The following is an 18,936-nucleotide window of genomic DNA, read 5'->3' as shown; positions in this document are numbered from 1 at the left end:
GGTTTAGGTTTCTCTGGAGAACCGCCTGTTCAACGGAATCTAATGGATAGCAGACATTATATACTGTAAGTCATAAAGCAGTTCCTGAGGAACTTTAACGTTACAGCATTTTGTCTTCTGAACTCTTTACTCATAAAGATAATACTATATTCAACTGGGCTCTTGTTTGCTGAAATGTGAATTACGCAGCAGCAGCACAAATGTATTTGTATCCCATAAAGCCCACTGTATCATATTTGAAACGCAAATTTTTAAGGTCTCAAAGATATACCATGATGAAAACATGCCGTCTGCTGTCTGATTGATAGTTAATAATTTTTTAACAAGTAAAAGGACACTTTTAGGTCATGGTACACATTTTTGTTATTCAATTTTTACTGATTTTTATAAAGTAAACATAAGAATAACTTTTATGTTATTAGTAATATTTTAAGATGAACACTTACTGGACTAAAACAACTTGAAAAATCATGTTAAAATGCGAGTATATGTTTTTACAACAGATACATCAGACTTTTGTAGAACATTTATTTGTATCTCTCAATCATCTCTGCATTGCATTGTATTATATGTTTTGCCCCCAGCAATAAAAAGTAAAGAGCTTTGATAATAAAACGAATCATTTAATTATCAATTTAAATGTAATTTAGACTTTCTTCATTAAAGGCATAATTATTATTGAAACATAACAACTTTATTCTCAAAATCATAGTTTTTTATTATTATTTTTATTATTTTAATGTGGCACTAAAACGTTGTAATATTTAGGCTAGGTGCTGTGACTTCACTATTTCACAGTTTATAGTTTTACCATTTTAAAGGCCATTTTAAAAACGTTTTGCAATTGGTTCTGCAGAGTGACAAATTCACTTTGCCAAGTAAATTCATTAGAGTAAGTAAATTCCATAAAATATAATTAAAATGAGGTCATAAAACTGCACACATAATAATTATAAAAATTATATAATTAAAATTAAAAATGTAATTATATAAGAATTCATATAAGTAGTTTTTGATGAATTGCAAGTCACACTGCAAGACACCACCAGTGCTGTCAACTGCCCAATAACAGTCATATACTTCAAAACAACAAAATCTTGTGAGTAATATCCAAATAAAATCACTGTGTCTGAATTTAAGCATGCCACTAAGCCAGTCATTGCAGCTAGGAACCGTTCCGGATGAGTACGGTCCAGCAGACAGGGTGGTGGTGCGGACAGCCTGGATCTGAGGAAGTCTTCACGTCACTCACTGTGGCGATCACAGCCTTTAATTGGCCTATTATTCCACAGGAGAGGAAAAACTGAAGCGACAGACCGAGATAAATAATTGAAGGGGAAGAAAAGGCGACATTTGGGGCTTCAAAACAAGCAATCTCCTCTGCCGCCCACCCCCTCTCTAGCTCTCTCTCTCCATTGCCCCCTCTCGCGAGCCTCTCCCTGGTGTGTTCTTGTTCACCAAGCCCAGCTCTTATCCCATCCCCTCTTCCAACATCACACCATCGCTCTCTGCTGTGGGCCCACAAAATATATACTCTGTATGTGTGTGCTCAAATAAGACTGTGTGATCTCTAAGTGAACGTGTACGAAAAAGTGTGTTTGAGTGATATTTTTTAGTGTCGTGCCCCAAGGCTTGAGCTGATGTCTTGCTGAGTGCTCTACACAGCTGTATCGGGGTGTGTGTGTGTGTGTGTGTGTGTGTGGATTGATGTGCAGATGAGGGTGTGTTTTGTAAGCTGGTACAGTTGGCATCCCACCACACACACACACACACACACAAAACCCCTGGGTAAAGGAGCAGCGAGTGACAGACCACAAGCAAATATCTCTACACTGGATGTAAGTGTGTGTGTGTTTTTTGTATAACCCCAAGCTCTCGTCATACTTTCGGACCTACATTTAAATTTGCTTTGCTCTTTGGGCACAATTTCTAACCATCCACAATCATAAGCGCATTAAACTACCGAAAATACACACTTGACATCAATCTGACAGAACAGAGAAGCGAGCCTGAGTAAAGCATATAATGTGAAGAACAGAACAATGACAGAGAAAGAAAAAAGAGCTGTCTAAGACACAGCGGAGAGGGGGAAGGGTGAATAAGATGCTAATATAAATAGACAGAGTCAGAAAGAGGAAGAGAAACAAAGGCAGATTGGCAGGAGGGGTGAGGTTAAAGGAATAGTTCACCCAAAAATGAAAATTCAGTTTATTTGTTTGTACTGTAGTCAGTATTCACTTTTAATGAATGGAAAAGAGCAGCAAGAACATTCTGCTTAACTTTTCTTACTGTGTTCCACACGTGCCAAATGATATGTGGCTGAGTACTGACTGAACTTTCATTTGGGTGGACTTTCCTTTCATTTTTTCCCTTTTAAGTCCCCCTGCAGTCACTAATTTTATCACTTCAAACTTATCTTTGATAATTAAAATGACATACTTAAACATTTTAACTTTGAAAATCATTTCTTCATGCCTTATAATGGTTTAAATATATAACTCTACACCCTTACCTCATTTATTATACACGGAACCATGAACATGCAAATTAGTCCCCGCCTCCACTCAATCACACCAGCTCAGAAAAGCTGCTCCACTTTCACTTGGTTAATAGAAGCAACAAACACTACACAATGGCAAGTGGCAATAATGGATTAATGTAGTCATACATATTTGAACCACAAACTGATTCCAAAGAAGACGTCATCTACAAGTCAATGTATCAGAATAGCAATGCATTTTATGTATCGCTCTCTACATCATCAGACACGTAACGGTAACTAATATCATGGAGTAACTATGTTATTGAACAGCAAATAACGTGTAGCTAATCTAACACAAACCATGTTCCTGTTCACCGTCTCAGAGTTACCTTCTGAAAATCCCAGAAATGAATCTAGAAATGATTTGCTAGTGATATGAAAAATCCCATCTCAGTTGACGAGCTTGGTGAAATGTTTGCGACAGTAGAAACAGGGTTGGTTTCAAACCACATTTTAGAGACTGTTTTGCTACACTGCAGCTTTAAAGGGAACATGCTGAGCAGTGGTGTTAACCAATTTGTCTTGAAGCATATTAAAAACACCAGACAAACAGTGTTAAAAATAGATTTTCACCACAGGGGGTATTTAATAAAATAAGATAGAACAAGATAATCTGAATACATTTTACAAGAAAATACTATTTCAGTTATTCTACTTCAAAATGTCACAGTTAATTCACTGTTAGTTTCCAATTCTTTGTAATTATTTGTGAAATTTACTAGCAATATCTGAGTCAAAATTGTTTTGATATCAAGCGTAGAAAAGGAAGATCACTCAGGGTTTGTGTCAACAACAGTCCATTGACACTCAGCAGGAAATTAGTTTGATTCCTCACCTCAGTCACCTCCTTCACTCTGTATGTGTGTGTGTGTGTGTTTGAAACCAATCTGGATGATTAATTTAGCTTTTGTGGCTCCAAACCCTGGCATTTCAAGTCTCCAGCTGCTTTCAATGGTCTTGAAGTGACTATCACACATACACACACTGGCATTCGTACGCTACCTCTTCTCTCACAATCCTCCATCTCGCACACACTCCCTATAGAGTCGGTCGGTCCCTCAGACCCACCGAGACTCAATGGCCGCAGTAATGTTCACAGCTCAGCAGGGGTCCGGTCTCCAGCGATTTCTGTTTGTGTGTGCGCACCATCACACGTACATTGCTTTTATCATTGATTCCACTGCCCATTCTCCAAATGGACTTGGCAAAAACAACCCAACCAGCAGGCAGTAAACACTGCACACACCATTACAGAGGAGGAAAGGTTAAAGTCTTAGTCTCATTGTTTTTGTTACTGCTGCATAATAGAAGCACAAAATAAAGGCACAGAGTGGATGCACACGTTTACCCAATGCTGATGGATTTTTAAAGGACTACTTCACTCAAAAAAAAATGAAAATGAAATGTTTACATAATTTAAAAACTCATCCTCATGTTGTTCCAAACCTGGATGACTTTCTTTAGTGGAACACTGTTTCAGAACAGGGACTGAGGCTTTAAGCCTGCAGTAAACAACAGGCTGCTTCAGTCAAGAGCTGAATGGTCTGAATGAGTCATTCACAAATCAAACTAATTCAGTTTTTGAGTTCAACACACTGACTCAATGATCCAGAAGTGAACATCATCAGTGAAGGACTTTTTAAATTTCTTAAAATGACATTGCATGCATTTCAGTCTGTTTATGACTTTGGAAGAAGTAAGAAAAATCTCTGTGGCTCTTTTATGGTGCTTTTGCATTCTTTTTTTTCTCCTTTTTTTTTTGAGCCCTGAAAGCTTCAGGTCTCTTTTGTAATTATATGTAAAATAAAGAATTATACTGAAATGTAATATACAACACACATATATATTGCCCTATATCAATTATCAAGAGTGATATTGCCATATATGATACCTGATAAATGTTTATATGTAGACCTTAATAAAACCTATATGATGATATATGCTGTTATTTAGAACATAAATATATATATATTTTATGATGGATATATATGTACATGACACGTGTCCAAAAATGTATCACACATACATAATCAAATATACTGAAGAACAAACATTTTGGGAAATTTGGAACAACCTGATGGTAAACAACGACACAATTTTAATTTGCATCAACTGAACTTTTAAGGACATATGGATAGTTAATGCAGTTAAATATGGAAGTTAAATGCAGTGCCTTACCAGAATCCGATCTTCTGATTTGCCACTCTTGTTCTCTACTTTGATAGCTCTCATCAACTTGATTGATGTCTTGCCGATAACTCGTCTGATGCTTTCTGCAAAATAGAAAGGCGATGCATTAACGGCAAGAGAAGCACTCTATCTATCTCAGACATATTTTCACTGCACGCAGGGGTAAGAAAATTAGTGCTTTATACCCATATGCTGTATTTTTACACCATGTCCACTTAGTGTAGGTGGTCTTTCTGCATGCATACTGTACATAGCAACAAATAAAAATCACTTCAAGATGTGCTTCAAAGCAAAAGCAGAAAATAAATGAGAAAAGTCATACTTTTTATCAGGCTTCGCACGTAATGTATATGTACGTCCGAACGATCACATTTTAAACTTGTGATCTAATTCCTGGAATATGCATTTTAAACTTTTATAAAGAGGAAAGACTCCGAGAAGGAATAGAAAGGCAGAGCGAGCAGAAGAAGGAATAACAGAGGAGAGAGAGAGGGAGAGAAGGATCAGAGCAAGACAAACAGTTAATGCAGTCGCAATCAACTTTAATCTGTGTAAGACCCAATCACGGGATCCTAGGCTTTCTGACAGACACTAAGAACAGCAAAGGGCCAAACTAGAGCACATGTTTCCATTACAGCGAGTCACAGGGGGATAAATAAATGGGTAAATGGGGTAGGGAGGGATATGTAAATGTGCACAAAGAAAGAGCGAAAGAGAAGATGAAAAAAGAAAAAAAAACAAATGGAATAAGTGATGGAGTGAGATTTAGAATTTAGATTTATTCAGATGAAAGAAGTGGTGACTGAGAGAAAGAGAGATGGAGAGAGAGATCACACATTTGTGATTTTGCTCCCCTTTTTATTAGGGGAATCTGAAGGCTGCTGTTTTCTAGCAGCACAGAACGTCTTCAATCACTGTCCTTCATATGGTGGTAGGTGATCTGTCATGCCCACTATTCCCCCATTACTAAACCTTTGCTAACTATTATTTTTATATCTAGTCTTATTTTTCATCTTCAATTAATGTTGCCATTTTAATGTATCATTTTTGTTAAATGTGCTCATTGTTCCTTCTTTATTTTACTCTGGACTGTTTACTTTAGCTGATTACATGCCATTCTGAAATGACCGGTCAAATATTTATCATGTAATAACTTAAATGTATATTCGTCCTACACTACACCAGTTTCATGTTTCTCACGTAACTCTAGGTAGCCATGAAATAAGCTTGGTGTTGAGGTGGGTTTATTTTGACTGATTGAACATTTTCCCAATTTATTGTTTTATTTGTATTTGTGCTCTTTTGTAATTTTACCTTTTTAACACATCAAGATTTTAGGCTAAAATTGAGATGAGATGTTTATTGTCTAAAGCGGCTCAATTGATCTGAATTTACTCTACAGTATGTATGAGAAAGTTTAGGCTATATTTTAGTCGTGACTGTTCACCATTTTTTACTTTTCAGCTTTCCAAAAGGAAAATAATATTAATACACCATCCTATCTGAGCTATTAGAATCTGCAGATTACTGCAAAAGTGCTGATAATGATACAGATTGTACAATGGAAGGCCACATGATGACAAAATTCGCCTCTCCAGTGACCAGTAATAGAATGAATGTGTCACTCACACAAACATCATCACAAACACATACCTTTTTAACACATCAAGATTTTAGGCTAAAATTTAGATAGCATGAATTCAGGCATTTTGCTATTGAGATGTTTATTGTCTAAAGCGGCTCAATTGATCTGAATTTACTCTACAGTATGTATGAGAAAGTTTAGGCTATATTTTAGTCGTGACTGTTCACCATTTTTTACTTTTCAGCTTTCCAAAAGGAAAATAATATTAATACACCATCCTATCTGAGCTATTAGAATCTGCAGATTACTGCAAAAGTGCTGATAATGATACAGATTGTACAATGGAAGGCCACATGATGACAAAATTCGCCTCTCCAGTGACCAGTAATAGAATGAACCATGTCACTCACACAAACATCATCACAAACACCGCAAATGGCAGAATAATGCAATAAACATGAACTAAATAACTTAAACACTCTAATGTAATGTACATAGCCTAATTAATACCAGAAATACGATTTTTTTTATATAAATTCAAATAATTTCACGCAAATAATTATGGGAATGCCACTTTCCCCATCAATTATAAGTTGATTATACTTATAAAAGCTATAAACTTTAAAATATTTTACCCAGAGCCATCGACAGGGAAAGACAAATGGGAACACTGTCCCGGGCCCAAAGCAATGGGGGCATATTAAGGTCCCCTAGCTTACTGGTCCCAATAATTTGGTCCTGTGCCCTGTAAATTAAAGTGACAACCCTGATATTACCATAAAAATATATGTATTGCCTTGTTAAATACTCAATATCACTGTAAATTATAAGACAATAAAAAAAACTTTACGATAAGATAATGTGTTGTCTCACACTATATATGTCTATATATGTGACCCTGGACCACAAAACCAGTCATAGCATGGGTATATTTGTAGCAATAGCCAACAATAAATAAATTATCGATTTTTCTTTTATGCCAAAAATCATTAGGATAATAAGTGAAGATCATGTTCCATGAAGATATTTTGTATATTTCCTACCGTAAATATATCAAAATGTAAATGTTTTTATTAGTAATATGCATTGCTAAGAACTTCTTTTGGACAGCCATGAAGATATTTTGTAAATTTCCTACCATAAATATATCAAAATGTATTTTTTTTTAAATTAGTAATATGCATTGCTAAGAACTTCTTTTGGACAGCTTTAAAGGCAATTTTCTGAATATTTAGATTTTTTTGCACCCTCAGATTCCAGATATTCAAATAGTTGTATCTCGGCCAAATATTGTCCTATCCTAACAAACCATACATCAAAAAAATGGACCCTTATGACTGGTTTTGTGGTCCATGGTCACATATGTGTGTGTGTGATAGAGTATACGGTATATGGTTAACCAGTTAACAAGTTATCATTTCTAGCATGCCCCCCCCCCCCCCCCCCAGTGCACTAAATGGAAATTGAAATAGAGAGCGGAAGCGCTTGGGAGCAGGACAGTAAATACTGGGTTAGTAATAGGGATTAATTACCAAAGGAAGATAATAATGTGTGAAGGTAATTAACAGTGAGAGCGCTCCAAATGTCAAACTGCTAGTGTGTGTTCAATGTGTCATTGTATGTGTCAGTAAGCGTGAGGACGCATCACCGTGCGCAAAGATGACGGCCTCTATGATGAGTGTGTGTGTGTTCCATCAGCCCTGAAGACACACATGATGAATGTGACTAAAGTGTATCAGCCTCTCCGTGAACTTGCGTCAGCAGCGATACGCAAATGTGTAAAGAACTGAAAGTAACTCATATCTGAGACACATCAAAGACAGAACAGCATCATGCGCGCGCGCACACACACTGCAGGCGAACGCAACAGACAGACACACACACACACACACAGGAAACCAACTGATCGATTTGCACAAATTTAGTCTTTTGAAGATGGACACGAAGTGACCGTCATTAAAGCGACCATATGGCACACATGCTCACCCGCGAAATGAATGATTCTACCGTTAATCACATGCAATCTGTATGAGAAATCATTACATCTCCACAAATCTGCCACCTTATCAAACATTCAGCGCTGCGAAGATTTCAAACCACTAAAACACAAAGCACCGGCAGCGAGCGGGGACGCGCTTAACAAATCCCTCGGTGCGCGTGTCGAATGTAGGATAGGAAGAAGAAAAAGAGCGATTGGATTTAATCACCTGTCATTTCCCGACTCACGGTGAGAAAAGCAGTCGCGACGGTGTCTTTGGATGCCATGACGTCCAGCGCCCTCTCCTCTTGCTTTCCTTATCAAGCAGGAGCAGCTATAATGCTGGCTCTCCCTCAGCCAATGCCTATAAACATATCATACTGAAGAGAGCCAGCGAGGGGAGGAGGAGGAGGGCATGAGAGAGGAGTTCACACACAAGGGTGCATGTATCTACTGTATGTAAAGCGATGAATTAATAATGCAAACGCTAGGTTTGTGCCTGGATGGGAACATGACTCAAGTCCTTTCATCTTTTCGACTTAATAATATATGGACGTGCATCATGAGATGATAACGGTGAGAAAAGCAGTCGCGACGGTGTCTTTGGATGCCATGACGTCCAGCGCCCTCTCCTCTTGCTTTCCTTATCAAGCAGGAGCAGCTATAATGCTGGCTCTCCCTCAGCCAATGCCTATAAACATATCATACTGAAGAGAGCCAGCGAGGGGAGGAGGAGGAGGGCATGAGAGAGGAGTTCACACACAAGTGTGCATGTATCTACTGTATGTAAAGCGATGAATTAATAATGCAAACGCTAGGTTTGTGCCTGGATGGGAACATGACTCAAGTCCTTTCATCTTTTCGACTTAATAATATATGGACGTGCATGAGATGATAAATAGATAGATAGATAGATAGATAGATAGATAGATAGATAGATAGATAGATAGATAGATAGATAGATAGATAGATAGATAGATCACCATGTTTTAATAATATTTTGTCATGCTTTAAAGTAAGCTTGTTTTGAAGGGTTTACTAACATGCTAAAGCACGTTAAGTACTTGGTTATAATTTTAAGTTGATGTCATATTAAATTTAAAGATAATACATTTGAAATGTGCTAAATTGCAACGTCTTCCATATAAATGTTTAATTACTTTAAGTAAATTATATCCATAAGTATTCATTTAAAAGTATACTACAGTGTATAGCTAGCTAGCTCGATAGGGTCGTAGTGATTTTGCCAGGTAAGACATGTTCCTGGATCAACATTTTTGTCCAAAAACATAGACCTATCCCTACCCCTACTTTATCCCTAAAATCAGAGGGAAATGATAGTTGAATAAAAAGGGTGTAAAAGCACCTAACTCTGGTTGTAAGGCTAAAATTGACATTTCCTGTAAACTAGGTAGAAAATCAGGCAGGAAATGTTCTGTGGATTTTCTTGCACATCTGTTAGCTTTGAGGGTAATAAATATGCTAGTGTTCTCTTAAATGCTGACAAAATTCACTTTTAGCAAAATAGCACTTTTACCTTGGGAAAGCAGACAGTACATATTGATGACTCACCTTGCACTGTACACATTTTTGTCCAATCAAATGCTCTTTAAAATAAGTCCCTCCCCCAAGACTACTTGCAACTAGCCTATAGGGTTATTGATTAAAAAAAAACAGTGACAAGCCATCTGATATGTCCCAGGCAAACCTCTTTATTCAACAGGAAATACATCAGTGTGAGAGAGAAAACTGTGTATTATACAACAACTTACTCCAGCAGCATCAAGAGAGTCATGCACCTTGTTAGCAGTAAGAGTGACAGACCTCAGCATCTGCCTACTGGGTAATTGCTAGGAGGTGTTTGTGCCTAGCGTTTCGAGTCTATACGGTGACTCAGTGTTTAAAAACGGGTATTTATAGAGACTAGTGTCAGTGTCCTTGGCAGTGAGAGAAATGGTTTCTTTCATAATAGAGTATTTTAAAATCCCCGTCACTCATAAAAGGATAATACAGGAAGAAAATGATGTCTGTGATTGGACAGAACTGTAAAGGAGCTCCCTGAGGACCATGGCACACTTTCTCTCTCTATGATGTTCGCTATTAGTGCCTATCCTTCCCTCTACACACATTTCCTGCGCTTCTCTGTTGCTCTGGCATTGCTTGCTCTGTTGAAACCGTGTCTGCCCTACACTTACCCCTAGGCGGATTTTGTGTTTGGAAGGGTGAGTAGCAGGGGGAAGGGCAGGAGGCGACTGGCTTTGGTGTTGTCCCTTGTACCAACCCTCTGGGCCTCGGTATATATCTGCTGAATGAGATGATGTGCGTGTGTGTTAGTATGTGCATTTGTGTGGTTTAAGGGAGAAAAAGAGACCATGTAGGTATAACTGTTGGAATAGTAGAAGAGTGCAGCCTGAAGGGAGCATGACAGGAGAGACGGACTAATGCATAACGGAGAAATAAAATATAGACAGATAGTGGGAACAGGAACAGACATAGTATGTGGATGTGGCGGAAGGATTAGATAGGACGACAGATTTCCATTCAGATCAGCAGATGTGAAATGGATAAGCACTTGCAACATTAGCATAAGGAGATGTGCAGTAATTTCATAAATATTCAGAAGATGTTAAAAATAGAGATTATGCATATTACTATAGTTTATAAAACAGTATATAAAATCAAACATTCAATAAACATGCAATGATTCATATAATACAAAACATGGATTTTTTTTCCTCTTTGGTTATTCTTGGCTAAACTTGAGCTGTTCATAATTACAGATGCTGATATAAAAAGGCTGAATTCAAAACGTATCTAGTGCTGCCACCAGGTGTCTGCATGCAAAAAAACACATCCTTCCTCCAAATCCTAATGAATGATTGCATATTAGTTTGAGAATAACATGCATTTCATGATAGCTGCATGTGTAAACACAACAACTTACAAACTACCAAACATTAATGGAGAAGAAAGGGATGTTTTGGTCTCATTTTTCACTGGATCGCAAAGTCTCACATAGGAACCATTCCCAGCCAGTCCGAATCCAGGATAAACAGGCTCTTTAAAAACAGTTTGGTGCTTATAAATGAGACTCATGTTGTCAGACACATTGTAAAATGCCAAGATTCCAGCCCTGTAATCCAAATACACTCCTATTTTGGAGCCATATGATTGAAACTTCGAAAATGTTATCTTATTGTCATGCCAAAATTCTATATGGACACGTTTACAGCGTAGTCCCCATGACTGGGCATTTCTCCCAAAGAGTGTACGCTGCTTGCCTTTTCTACGGATCCCTTGGTAAGACACAGCAATGCAGACCCAAGTGCCCCCGCCAATCTCTACTTCCCAATATTTAGGGGACCCTCTCAGACCTTTGTTGCACAGGATCTGTGCCCTGCAGTTAAATCTCTGAGTGTGTTCAGCATAGTCCTGAAGTAGGTGCGAGGCCTTCACCTCCTTGTTCTCATTCCTCAAGATTAGACTTTCATGTGCTGAGTTGGTATTAAAAGTGAGTTTTGATGCATCTGAGATAGATAGATGGACATATGAAAAGATACAATATTAGTACACCAAACATAAAGGACTATGTTGCATTACTTGACAATCAGAAAATAAATGCTTTTGTGCGTTCAGTTCTATTGGAAACTTACACTGTAGAAACTCCTCTTGTGTCTGTGGTGGTGGTGATCTTACGATTCTAGTGTTTCTCACTGCAAAGAAAAATAGATAAGGTGATTTGCAGACATAGGGTGCTTCTTAAAGGATTATTTCACTTCCATAATAAAAATGGCCTGATAATTTTTTCCCGAAAAATTCCCGAAAAGCAATTAAGCAATTATTTTTCTCCATTTAGTGGACTACTCACAGGACTGCTATTGACAAGACCACTGAAAGAAGTCAAACACTATCCTTTTACTATGAATAAATCTAATCTAACACTGAAAGAAACACACACACACACCAAAAACTCTCATGTACTATCATTTTCCTTATGCTCAGGGAATGAAGGCAACAAGACAATATTAATATGAGCTTCAGTTTTATAATCAATATTGTTTTTGGAATATGCAACGTATTTGCTTATAAATTAATTTAGTTTGCTATTTGCTTTAGCTGAACTGCCCTTAGGCCAAACAACATTGGATTACAGGACTTCAAACAAGGTTGTTGGTGAAACCCAAGGACAAATACAGTATATTCCTCTGAGCTGAGTGCAAAATCAAATGCTAACATAGCTTTACTGCATACTACAGTAGGGTATATAATGTATACTGAATTTTAAACAGTATTGAAAATATGCAAATATAAAAGTACATTATTCTCACATGACCTTGCAGTTTGCTGTACATAGTGGTTGTCGATTACATCTGGTCACGTGGGACATGAGATTCCATTAAATGCAGAGATGAAACAAAACATGAAATAACATGAAATATTTTGTTTCATGAGTTATAAAATAGAGTCAGCTCAGTGTACTAGTAGTTTCACCAGATTAGCACTAGAGGTCACCATCACTCGCTGAGTTTTTGTGATTTCTTGAAGAGACTGGTCTATTTCACCTTGGATTGTAATGGCTCATCATCTCAGTGTCTATTTTTCACTATCTTTGCAAAGCCTTGGTAACCGCTGGGTCAAAACAACCCAACCACTGGGTCAAAACAACACAATAGTTGGGTCAAAACAACCCAATAGCTGGGTCAAAACAACCCAACCGCAGGGTCAAAACAACCCAATAGCTGGGTCAAAACAACACAATAGCTGGGTCAAAACAACCCAATAGCTGGGTCAAAACAACGCAATAGCTGGGTCAAAACAACCCAACCGCAGGGTCAAAACAACCCGATAGCTGGGTCAAAACAACCCAATAGCTGGGTTTGTCCCTTTTTAACCCAGCGCTGGGTTATATTTAACATTTTTTAGAGTGTAGAATTTGACTTTTTGCTAGATCTTATCGATGAAATTTGAAGAGCTATTTTCAACTAAACACACAAATGAAACCAAAGATAGAAACACACAAATGAAACCAATGACACAGTAATAATTAATAAATTATTACATTTAATCATTTTAGTAAAACTTGAAAATCAAAATTTAATGTTCTCTTATATCCCTTCACGTTTTAATTCTGTCATATGTCTGCCCCATTACTATCCATTAATCTTTCATCACGGTTCTTATATTTATCTTTGGTTTCATTTTCATATGGCTTATAATTTTTCATATCTCGATTTCTGCTGAATTCCATAAATTCATATGGCCTGTTTTGAATCATTGCAAGGTTCATTAATGTTTTCTAATATGAAATTGGTGAATGTGTAGATGAGCTGCTGAAGCACTGTGAAACAATCAGATGTTCTTGTCTTCATCCATCACAATGAAAGCTAGCTTTTAAGCTTCTTCATTCGACGTAGATTCTACTGGGAATGTGAAACCCCTGGAGCTATAGCCATCTAACAAAAATCAAGTTAGTTAAAAAGTCATTGCAAAAGTGGCTCATAACAGCTAGCTAGCATCATTTGTTTTGCAGATGACATTTGCATTGTGATTTTATCTAACGCAACAACATTCATATTTGTAAGTCTGTCTGGAGCCACTGTACTGTGCAGAATAAGTACGTTTAAGAAGTTCAAGTTGGATATCATATGGTGGTTTACAGCAATATTGGATTATGTCATGACTGATGCCTATTCCCTTGCATATTTACTGTCAACATACCTTAAGAATCACTTCCTTGTGTTTCTGAACTAGCTGTCATTCAGCAGTGTTGAACTGTTAAGACAAGCCCAGAAGCCCAGTCTTCCTCACCGCATACATATGAATGAAATGAAATAAGAAATCAGCTAAATAAAATGTAATTCTCACTTATATACCAGTTTTTATCTCTGTTTCCAATATTTGAACTGTACTTCAAAAATTGTACAAGTTCTGGTCCTCCCCTCTTTGGAATAAAAGTGAAACTTTTGCTACACTGCTGTGGAGGTAGGTTGGCTGCCTTGTTATGCTTTGATCACCATTATTATTGCAACGGTAATTAAATTAAATTTGCAGTGCTATATAGAATATCTTGTTCTAGAGAGAATTGGTTCACTCTAGAAAAATAGAATTTTAGATTTAAAAAAATAAATACTTGTAATTAGATTATATTACATTACAAATACTCGTAATCAGACTATAGTTACTTTTTATTGATTACATAATTAGATATTATTCACACAATAGCAATAAATTATTCATAATTTATTGATTCTCCCGAATTATTTTTCATAAAACTCACAAACTCCCTGCAGTTCCTTCACAAAACCCAGTTTGCAAAATCATGATATAATGTAATGTTCAATGCATTTCATGTTGTTAATAACAACAAAACAAATGGAATATATTTTCTTTCTCTTTGTATTTTTATATCAATATGGTACAAGATTATCCTATTTAAATCAATGTGATGAACATGTTAAATCAAAAGTAATCTAAAAGTAGTCTGATTATGTTACCTAAAATGTGTAATGTAATGGATTATGTTACTGACTACAGTTTTTGTCATGTCATTTGGAATCAGTAACGGACTACAACTTGTAAGTAATCTACCCATATAAAATACACAAAATATCAAACATTTGTTTTAGTCTTTTACTTTCAGTTCAGAGAAGCTACCTTTACATGCCCTTAAAGGTGGGGTAAGTGATTTCTGGTAGCCAATGTTGATATTTCAAATCACCAAAACAAACACGCCCCTACCCCAAAAGGGTCTCGTCCCTATTTTGATAGCTCCGCCCCACACATATGTACGCAACCCAGGCAACGATTAGTTTTGTGAAACAAAGCAAAACCAATGTTACACCGGACGCGAGTGGCGCGACAAAGTACTATAGAACTCATAATCAGTGATGCTGTGTACATTGGATGTTGGAAAACTGCTGCTGCGTTCTATTTATGACGTATTGAAACAAATTTCAAATGATTTTCAACGGTCGCTTTATCACGTCCAGTGTAGACAGACATTAGGTGTTGCGTCCGGTGTAGACACAGTGTTACACACCTATCGAGAAGAAACAAAAGCAACCTTGCTGTCCGATCGCAGGCCTTCCCGTTCCTTGAGTTCTCTCCAGAGCTGGAAAGCTGATCCGATATTTACACGGGCCCTACTTCTTGCCTTATTGCCTTAAGCCTTCTTTTGTTCCGCAAACGTTTTCCTCTTGTTTTTTATCCGCCATCTCTATCTTTCTATTGCTCGGCTTAGCTAATGTCCGTCCTGTGCACTGCACTCTCCTCCACATCATGAGTAGACACACCCCTTACTGCTGATTGGCTACAAGTTTGTTTTGGTACTCGGCCGGTCTCAGGTTTCTAAAGCATTTTTGAAAAAATACATACCCCACCTTTAAGCTATATGTCTAATTTAAATACACAGATATTTGCTGTGCAAATAAACTGATCAATGTGTTAGAAGTATAGATTGTTTAACAGAATAGTTGATGAATATTCTGTCATCATTTACTCATTCTCATTTCAAAATTAATTTCTGTCTTCTGTGAAACACTTATTCTGTATTTTTAAAAAAATCCAAAATGTTCATGTTTTTAGTCCATATAATGGCATGTTGTGGACCTCATTGACTTTCATACTCTTTTCACAAAAACAGTAAATACAGAATATATTCCACAAAAGAAAGAAAGTCATACAGGTTTGAAATGACATAAAAGAACAGAATTTTCATTGTGGGACTATCCCTTTAAGCAAACCACAAAAACTAACTCATGTATTGCAACATTTATCTAAAGGTTTGTTCACCAGACGTGAGAACTATCGTGGGAATACAGCAGCAAGATGTTTCGGACATCTGTGATTATGACCTCTTCTTGTTCTTGTTGTATGTGCCCTGAGTGTTTCTGTGATGACATTCAACCAAACTGGCACAGAGGCAGACAATCCTTCATAATGTATCATGGCACTACGATGTTGAATGCGATGAGGATCATGACAGCTTCTCTCCTTCCTTTGATGGCATGCTGGGACCGGGAGTCTATGTCACTAGAAGTTTTGAAAAAGCCTCCCGTTACCCTCTGCATTCAAAGATGCTTGCTGTTCTCAGAATCAGCGTAAAAGTGGGAAGGGTGAAGAAAATCGACTACCAAGGTCATCCTTCACAGAAGACCTGGTATGAACATGGATATGACACAGCGTAGGTTCCTCCTAACTGTGGAATGGTGAACAGTGGCCTAGAGGAGAACTGTGTGTACACTTTAAAAAAATGTTGTGATAATTGAATTTATTTAATACACGAGTTTCACAATTTGAGTTGAATTACTGAAATAAATGAACTTTTCCACGACATTCTAATTTATTGAGATGCACCTGTATATTAGTATTTTCCTTCTCAGATTTTGGAAGAGCTTCACAAAAGAATGTCGTGGAAAAGTTCATTTATTTCAGTAATTCAACTCAAATTGAGCTTTGATTCATCATGTGACCTTCTCATCACCACCTGTTTTTGGTGGTTATCAGCATTTCAATGGTTTAAAACAGATATTAGTACTTCAATATGCTGGTTTACTAACATTACATCAGTTAATGAAAAATCTTTTTTATTGTGAATTTAAGCTAAGTCTGTGAAACCTAAAATGTTTCTACCATATTTTTAAAGTTGAAGTTCTGGCAACCACAGCTGCCGGTATTTTACCATAAATGTCACAGATTTTTTTTTTACAGTGTATGATCCGAGCCGAATCACAGTGCTGGATGTCATTCCTAACCTCATATTCTAGTAGATTCTGTGTAACATAATAAACACTTGTTTGATTTGTTTTTAATATCAAACAGAAAAGTTTTACTAACCTTCTTAAGTTATTTGTTTAATGTTAACACAATTTATAGCTGTACTCCTGATTTTTTTTCTAGATGTTTGTATATTATTTTTTTACATTTCTGATTTTCACATAAAGCATTAGCAATTTTTGTTTTATCAATAATTAGCTATACATTTATTACACAAAATAAACGTTTATATATTTATAATCTTATAAGCAGCAACAGCCTCCTCCAGGTCTTAATACCTGTCCGGTAAGGCCTTTTATATATTTAGGGGGCGGCTTAGGCCTACTTGTATAAAATGAAATTAAAATACACAATTAACATTAAGATTGTGTTTCTGAATAAATTAAACAGTAATTGATGTCATAAAATCACAAGTCTGTTTTGATTTAAAAGTCAGAAGCTATAGCTTACATGAATAGAAAATAATCTTATACAGTATATATAGATTTATTCATTAATGTGTAATATATTTTTCCAAATGGATTATGAAAACTTAAATACAAGGAGCTCTAAAAGATTTTTAGAATTGTTACAACTCTTTTGCTTTAGGTCATCTACAAATGTTAAATATACATAAAAATGTTAAGGTTATCTTTTGATTTATAGTTATTTTCAAGGCTTTCAATGTACTCTCATTAAAAAAATTGTTATTATTGTTCATGTATTTCTAACAAGTAAGTTTTTGTTTAAAAAAATTTATATTTTAAATATTAAAATATAAATGTAAGAACATGACTTATTAATGAAAACAAAATATTATGAAACATACAAAAAACAAAACATAAATGATGAAATATGCTCATATCATGATAATGTTTGTAGTTTGATAATGAAGTTTGAGGTTGCACTATTTCTGAATTTACTTTGCACAAAAGCAAAACAGAATCGCATTGAAAGGATTATACTGACTTTTGACTGACTTTTGGTCAGTAAAAGAAAACAAATACAATTAAATAATTGATTTTAGGTGCAAACATAGAAATATGAAAAAGAAGCAAAAGATGATTGTAAAAGCATTAAAGAAGGCTATGGATTATTAATTAATTTATTTATTTATTGTAATACTATTTTCATGCTAACTTTAAGTGATTTTCTAGTTACTTTTAAGTTTATGATATCAAATTGCATTAGCTCCAACTGATCAACACTGCTTTGCCACCAGGTCCCGGATCTGCTTCTCCAGCTCGGGCCGTGTCCTCACCTGCACTCAAAGGTCGACACACATCCGCCATTAAAGCAAGTAACAGTGAGTAAAACAATGGTAATGTGTGTGAATAGAGTATTAGTGTAAGCGAGATTAGCGGCAACCACGCTGGCGATGCTAGCGGGCTATATGCTAATAGCGGACTCGGAAGTCAAAAATAGAACTAGTGCTAACAAAGCGCTCTGATTGTTTTTGTTGTAGAATACGATAGGGGATATATTCACACGTTATAAAACTGAAAAAGGATGGTGTATAAAATTGATTTTAAGATAAAAATTAGACGACAAAGAATTAACTTGACGGAGCTCAAACTCAAGCTCAAACTCAAACCACACGGCAGCAACAAACAGGAAGTAAGACATTCAATAAAGGAATGCAAGTAGATTTCTGTGGTCACTATCACCTGGTTTATCACATGGACTTCAGTCTGTTTCAGGAGCTTATTAAAGATTCACAAAGATTCACAAAGTGGGCCTTCCCTCTTACAAAACTTATAAGACAGTTCAGGTGCCCAGTCCACAAAATATTTGGAAGGAGTCTTTCAGCATTGTGCTAATTCACCCAAAATCTTTTTCCACATAATTTTAGTCTTGAATTAACACGTTTCTGAATAAACATTATAT

At 36.4% G+C, this 18,936-nt stretch overlaps 2 protein-coding genes across 2 annotated transcripts in view; both read right to left on the bottom strand.

Annotated features, from left to right (window-relative positions):
* The window catches only part of LOC107591437 (leucine-rich repeat-containing protein 16B), a gene marked incomplete at its 3' end in the record, with an annotated part of 17,468 nt that extends 8,807 nt beyond the window's left edge, over window positions 1-8,661 (bottom strand). Inside the window, exons 1-2 of the mRNA XM_016280583.1 lie at window positions 8,525-8,661; window positions 4,721-4,815 (exon numbers count right to left, since the gene is read on the bottom strand). Of these exons, the coding sequence (XP_016136069.1) occupies window positions 4,721-4,815; window positions 8,525-8,582 (153 nt within the window). The remainder of the gene's footprint in view (window positions 1-4,720; window positions 4,816-8,524) is intronic.
* Window positions 8,662-9,994: 1,333 nt separating this feature from the next.
* Window positions 9,995-12,647, bottom strand: LOC107591436 (tripartite motif-containing protein 16-like). The gene is made up of 3 exons (XM_016280582.1): window positions 12,629-12,647; window positions 11,949-12,008; window positions 9,995-11,822 (listed from the first exon to the last, which is right to left on the bottom strand). The coding sequence occupies exons 1-3, from the start codon at window positions 12,645-12,647 to the stop codon at window positions 11,236-11,238; spliced, it is 666 nt and encodes a 221-aa protein (XP_016136068.1). The 3' UTR covers window positions 9,995-11,235.
* Between the last annotated feature and the right edge of the window lie 6,289 nt (window positions 12,648-18,936).

Source organism: Sinocyclocheilus grahami, unplaced genomic scaffold, assembly GCF_001515645.1.
Source record: "Sinocyclocheilus grahami isolate Dianchi unplaced genomic scaffold, SAMN03320097.WGS_v1.1 scaffold141.1, whole genome shotgun sequence".
Classification (NCBI taxonomy): Eukaryota; Metazoa; Chordata; class Actinopteri; order Cypriniformes; family Cyprinidae; genus Sinocyclocheilus; species Sinocyclocheilus grahami.
This window is presented reverse-complemented; position numbering and strand designations above follow the sequence as displayed.

What these genes read in the sequence shown, in the direction of transcription:
- LOC107591436 (XM_016280582.1), bottom strand. An exon ending in ACAAGAGGAGTTTCTACAGT is followed by an intron (nt 11,823 to 11,948) that starts GTAAGTTTCCAA and finishes TATCTATCTCAG; the next exon opens with ATGCATCAAAACTCACTTTT.